This window comes from Alligator sinensis, unplaced genomic scaffold, assembly GCF_000455745.1.
Source record: "Alligator sinensis unplaced genomic scaffold, ASM45574v1 scaffold169_1, whole genome shotgun sequence".
Classification (NCBI taxonomy): domain Eukaryota; kingdom Metazoa; phylum Chordata; order Crocodylia; family Alligatoridae; genus Alligator; species Alligator sinensis.
This window is the reverse complement of record NW_005841924.1, coordinates 927,000-933,105: the sequence shown is the minus strand read 5'-3', so window position 1 is coordinate 933,105 and position 6,106 is coordinate 927,000. Positions and strand designations below refer to the sequence as shown.

At 44.4% G+C, this 6,106-nt stretch overlaps 1 protein-coding gene across 9 annotated transcripts in view; it reads left to right on the top strand.

Moving 5' to 3' along the window:
- Positions 1–6,106, top strand: part of ARFIP1 (ADP ribosylation factor interacting protein 1) — an 81,714-nt gene that overhangs the window by 20,360 nt on the left and 55,248 nt on the right. For 3 of the 9 annotated variants that reach the window (XM_006019150.3, XM_025198520.1, XM_025198518.1), the window contains one exon: positions 1,607–1,686. The exons of the other annotated variants lie outside the window; for them this stretch is intronic. In XM_006019150.3, coding sequence (XP_006019212.1) covers positions 1,609–1,686 — 78 coding nt within the window. In that variant the 5' untranslated portion in view covers positions 1,607–1,608. The remainder of the gene's footprint in view (positions 1–1,606; positions 1,687–6,106) is intronic. 9 annotated transcript variants of the gene reach the window in all.

The following is a 6,106-nucleotide window of genomic DNA, read 5'->3' as shown; positions in this document are numbered from 1 at the left end:
GGCCCCCATGGCGGCGGCGGCACAGCCTGTCCTGCCCTGCCTGTGGGGGAAAAAAGTCCGTCGATAGCCCATACCCTGGTATAGCCTGCACCCATCCATGTTTTTTGTAAAATTGCGCATACCCCGTGGGATATAGGCGCAAAAATACGGTAGTTGCTAGGTCTTAATGATGGACTATTGAGGTGGAAGTAGTGAGGGACAGTGGGCTAGGTCAGGGGTATCAAATTCATCAGGCTGGATGAGGAGTGTGGGACTGGTCTGCAGGCCACATAGGGCCCAAAGGCCAGCCCCATGTTGGGCCAACAGGCTGAGGTTTGAACCATAGGAAAATTGCCAAATGTTGTGAACATGAGCCAGTTATTAAAAGGGTTCATGCAAACAAGGAAGCCTGATATGTGGGAATCTTGTAGCCTGTCCCCTATCTTTTGCTTTGTTGAAGAGAAACAGTGCGTTTAGGAACCGTGTGAAATCTATCTGTGTATTTCTGTCTTTTTACATCTATCACATGGTCCCTGAATAGCTTAATTTTGAGTCCTGGAAGAGGGGGTGTGTAAGCTGTGTATGCTGTGGGGAAGTCGGAGGAATCTTCCAGGGGGACAAGGAGTTGGAGCACAGGTTTCTGCTTTCAGGAGGGGATGCTTGGTTAGAGGCTCTTCACTATGAAAACAATGTCTAGAACAGTGATTCTTGACCTTGAGATCTTTTCAAGGGTGCTGCAGGGTGCATTAGCACTTGTAGGTGTGAAAATGTGATTCACAAGAGAAAAAAAAACACCCTTTTAAAAAGGGTTTAAAACTTGTTTAATTTGCATGGTTTTGTTCACAGATCCAATGAGATATTTAATGGATTTTAGTTGGCTTTTTAGGGCGCCTATATATGAGTGCGAAGGCTGCTCTGAAATGCTGGAATACCAATGCATTGGAGCAGACTCGATTAAGTCTACTAGTGTGTGGCAATTGCAGTGCTCTAGCAGCCTCCTGCATCTTGTGTATCAGCAGTTTCCACACTTAAAAATGGTGGCAGAGGCACTTGAACTAAAGCTGGTCGAATGCCCCTGCTGTCATTTTAAAGCGTAGCGACGCTGATACAGGAGATGCAGCAGTTCTCTCAGAGCCACTGTAGAACACCTTCCTCCCTCCCACTGCCAGAGCCCATGTAAAAGTGCCTTTAAAAATCAGTTACTTAAACTATGTTATACCCAAAACATAATGGATGCTTTCTGAATGGGAAAACATCTTTTTGATACTCCAAACAAATGTAACTTAGTTGTTTATGATTGTACTACTTCTAAACAGCCTGATGTTTTTGGTATTTTCTTTCATGGTGAGCAAGAAAGCTGTTTTGGTTACCATGCCTAAAACCACTTAGATGCAAGTAGATTAATCTAATCTGTTTACATTTTTATAAACTATGTTGAATCTTTCTGCTTTCCTGAAAATTAAGAGCAACTGGAATTTAGAGGGAGGGTTTTTTTTTAAATGAAGCAGGGACTCTCAATAGTAAAATTAGTTTCTTAAGGTTCACTCTTCATTAGGAGTATCTATAAGGTGCATCATCTAAACACTTGCATGAAGATTAATGCATGCATAACCTATTTCATTTTCAGGTATGTCTGAACGTGGCAATGAACTCACCACACTTGATGACTCTCAACCAGCTGCAGAAGAGGTCCAGTCTGACTCTGAGGTGATTGGGTGATATTTGTATAACTTTGTAAAATCAACCAATCCCAGTAACAGTTTCAGACTGCCATAAATGCTTGATATATAGAGCATAATAAAATTATTTTGGCAGTATATATTCATGTGCAAATCAGATTTATTTTTGGCTTTCTTACATTTGTGTGTTTAGTTTCAGATTGCTTTGATTATACTTTAAACAAATGATGTCACTTAGGACCACTTCAGCCAACTGTCTTGCTGATGCAGTGTTACTAGATTTGTAATAGCTAAATAGATATAAGCAGGGGAGCTAAAAGTAAATGCATGTGCTACAAGAAGAGAGAGATTGCATATGGTTCTGGATAAAAACTTTAGTATTGTTCAGGGTGAAAAAGCAATATAGGATGTTGAAGGACAAAAATACTATTTACTTTATTTGTATCAAAGAAATAACTTGTGGTAAAGCTTTCTCTCAACAGTGGAACAAAAAAAATTCACTGTTTAGTTTATACCATCCAGGTTATCTTTTTAATAGGGGTGCACTGATAAAGATTTTTTAGGCTGATACCAATGGCTGATTATTGACCAGCCACATCGGCCTGTACTTATCCGATAGTGGATATGTAGCCCAGCAGCTTGGAGAGAAGCATCCAGCTAGTAGGTCTGTTCAGGGGAGAAAGGGACATGTGGGACGGATGGGGTGTGGGGGGTACAGATCGAAGCCTCCAAGGTGAGGGAGGGAGTGGGGCTGGGACGGGCAGGTGCTGCACAGCCGGGGTAGAGTGGGACATGGAACAGAACTGCAGCCTGCTCGTCTGAAGGATGCAGGCGGGTGGGGTGGCTCCCACTGCTGTGCACACCCCAGGGGAGCCATGGGGGGCACCTTTCCCCCAGATCTGTGCATGGGGCAAAGACGGCTGCTGCTGTTGGGGGCAGTGGGCTGCACCAGCCCCTTCCCAGTGGAGAGGCTGGGCTGTGGCTGCGCTTGGGTGGGGGGCTGTGGTGGAGGCTACAGCCACCCCAAAATTCATCATAGACCCCTGCCCAGTGCTGCCACCACCTGCCCTGAGTGCAGCCCAGGGGAAGAGGCTGGGGCAGCCCCAGCCCTGAGCACACAGTGGGAAGCCCGCCCTCACCCTGTGCACAAATCTGAGGGGCATGTGCCCACCATGCCTCCCCCGGGGTATGTGCAGAGGCAGCAGTTGACCCCTCTCCCCCCTCCCCTGTGCTCTTTGGACAAGCTGCCTGTGGCTTCATCCCACGCACTGTTCCACCCCATCCCGACTGTGCAGCCCCAGCCCCATTCCCTTCTTCACTGTGGGAGCCTTGATCTGCCCCCATGCCCCTTCTCCCCCATAAACTTACTGGCCAGACGTTTCTCTCCAAGCTGTTGGGCTGCTGTGCATGCTGCAGCTGCACTCCTGTGCATTTTTTGGTGACACTTTTGGCCACACCAGCCAAAAGATGCCGATTGCCAATAATGTTAGTTTTCCTTTTATCGGTGCTGATACGATATGGACCAGTGTATCAGTGTACCTCTCCTTTTTAATATGCAGGTCCATTTATACTTATTGTTTTTGAAAATTTTTAAGAGCATTTATGTTGCACATCCCACTCCCATCACAAACCTTTCCCTGGAGCTGATGTGAAAAAGTGATGTCCTGAAGAAAATTGTCTTTGTGGAACAGTGTGGCCTAACTTTTAAAAATGGGCACTCAGGTGTTATAGCTTGTACTTTTTTTTTTCTTTCTATTTGTTAAAATAGAAAGTCTAATATTCTAATTCTCAGAAACCTATTTCACCCTTCAAGGACGGTGAAGAAAAGTTAGGAAAGATTAGTACAGTCATCTTATTTGTGTGGATAAGCCTTTGACCACATTGAGTGGAAGTATCTTTCTAAAACTGTGATACAGATAAGATGTAAATTATTTTGAGTTGGTGTCCAGGTGTGTGTTGAGACAAAGACAAAAATAAAACGTACTCACTAGATTCAGACCTGTTTTCTCCAGCAGAACCTGCGTAGGCATCTCGTTTCACACAGACTATTCACCTCTACCCTAATGAAAACAGGTACCCTACAATAGGAATTAAGACAGTGGTTCTCAACCTTTTTAGACTTAAGGCACCCCTCGGAAAATGTAAGTTCTTAGTTTTAATTTGTTTTCTGGCGGCAGAAAAATAATTGAGCAATTCTGTTGCAAAGAATTCGGAAGCACCACAACAGGTCAGAATATTTTTGACGCTTATGGATTCCTACATAAAATCTCCGGGTTTATTATGTAACTTATGTGTGCACATCTAAAAGTGCTAACATAGCATGGCCTCCACTCCACCCTTGAAAGGATCTCAAGGCACCCTGATTGGGAATCATTGGATTAACATCTGGAATATGTGACAGACAGTAGGCTTATTCATAGATGATTCCTGCATTTCCATAGTTCTTGAGAATCTTTCCTAACATGCCAGTTGTTTCAGGCAGAGACAGATATTCATGGTTTCACTGCTGGTACCAGCCATGGTTTTACCTTTCATTTTATGTAGTAGACTTATAGCTGTTAAACCATGTGCTTGCCACAATCAGTGAGGACTGTATTCAGATGTTTTAAATGGGAAAAATCTGTTCCTTAATGCAGAGGTTTTCTTGGCCTTTCTGGTAAACCACGAAAATTGACCTTTTGGGGGTAAGCTGCCTCAATATGACTGATATCCAGGTCGTAGCCATATTGATCTAGAGGCAAAAGGAATCAGAACTCATGGTAGAAGCGATATCTTTTATTAGATATATTTTTGCAAACATCTGGTTGGTCTAATAAAAGATATTGCCTCTACCATGAGTTTTGATTCCTTCGATATGATTATGGAATTTATTTCCCCTATCACAAATAGAATTTGATTCAATCTAGGAAGAAAGGATCAGCCAGTTATCAGGTTGATATTGTATAAGCTAAATTGTTCTTGCAAGATAGATAGGTCCTTTTCTTTCCTTTTCGGTGCACAGAACACTGCAAAGGACAAGTGTATCAGTAGACCTGTGGGCATCACTTAAAAACTAACAGTCTCTGAGAGTAAGGCACATGAAAATAAAGAGTTACCCTTCTTTCTCATTGGCTAGGGACAGACATTTAAGTAATCAGAAACTGGTTTAAACCTGTAACAGAACAGATGTTCAGTGCACATAAACCAAGTTTCAACCTGGTTGAATGTAGTATCAGACTTAACTGATTTGGCTCAAAATGGTTTATGCAATGTCTGCCCAGACCCCTTGTTGGTTTAAGATAAACCAGATACCCGCAGCATCCCAGCATGCTCTCTGGGCTGGGAGGGACTGGCCCCACCCCCTCTGCTTCCTGGCTGCAGCTCCAGCAGAGACTTGCAGGGTCTGCCTGGCTTCCCCCTGCCCTACCTCCCCTCTCTGCTCACTGCTGAAGCAGGAAATCCCTCCAGCTCCCTCCCATGTCCCACAGCAGGGACCCCAGCCCCATGGACCATAGGCATGTGGTATGCTAGCTAATGCTGAGAAGTGTCTGTGTGCATCTCCAATTTCGTTGGGAAGGCAGACAGAACAGTGACTGCTTAGGGCTGTTTGGAGTAATCAGGTCAGCTGGTAAGTTATTTAAGAGTTTGAAGTAATGGAGAGAGGCTATTGTTTTGCTGATGAGGTGATGAACACTGTTATCCAGCCCCCTTCTGGCTTACTTGCCTTTCAGTTTGCTGCAGATAGTATAAAGAAGCAGGGAGGGAGATTGAAAAGCTCTGTATCATCATCAGATGTATGCACTGCACACTCCCCCTTGCCTCAGAGTGCTAGCAGGGGAGGGGTCTGGCAACACTCCTGCCCTTTGAGCAGCCAGCGGGGAAAAGCCTGGGATGGTGCAGGCAGCCCTCCCTAATCAGAGGTCCTGCCAGGGCCTGGACATGCTCCCCTCAGCCCAGTACTGTGCAAGGGAAGGGAGGGCTGTTCTAGTGCCCTCCTGGCTTCTAGCCTGAACCAGTGCAGGCATGTGCCTGAATTTCTCTCAGTCCAGAGAGAATGTCTGTCCGGTTACAAACCAGTTCAGCCAGCCAGGTTAGACTAACCTGCAAAGATTGAATCAATTCACATTCAGGCTTTTTGAATGTCTGTCACTAGCCTTTAAGACTAAAGCATTTCCTCCTAAACTTTTTGGAGGGGCTGCTCCTCTATAATGTAACCTGACAAGGTGCAATTAAGTATGTTCAGCACCTCTCTGGTACAGACCATTTGAGAGTGAAAAAATTGTAAAATGATGTGGTGTGCTGATGGCTTTTCTAACTGGATGAGAACTCACATCCAGTTTTATACTTTTCTGTCAGCACAGAGACTTATGAAATAACAGAAACTTCAGGAAATTCTGTTGGAATTGAAACCATCTTTTGTTTTGCTTTAAGAAGATTTCTGTTTCTGTTATTGTGGAAAACAGAACTTC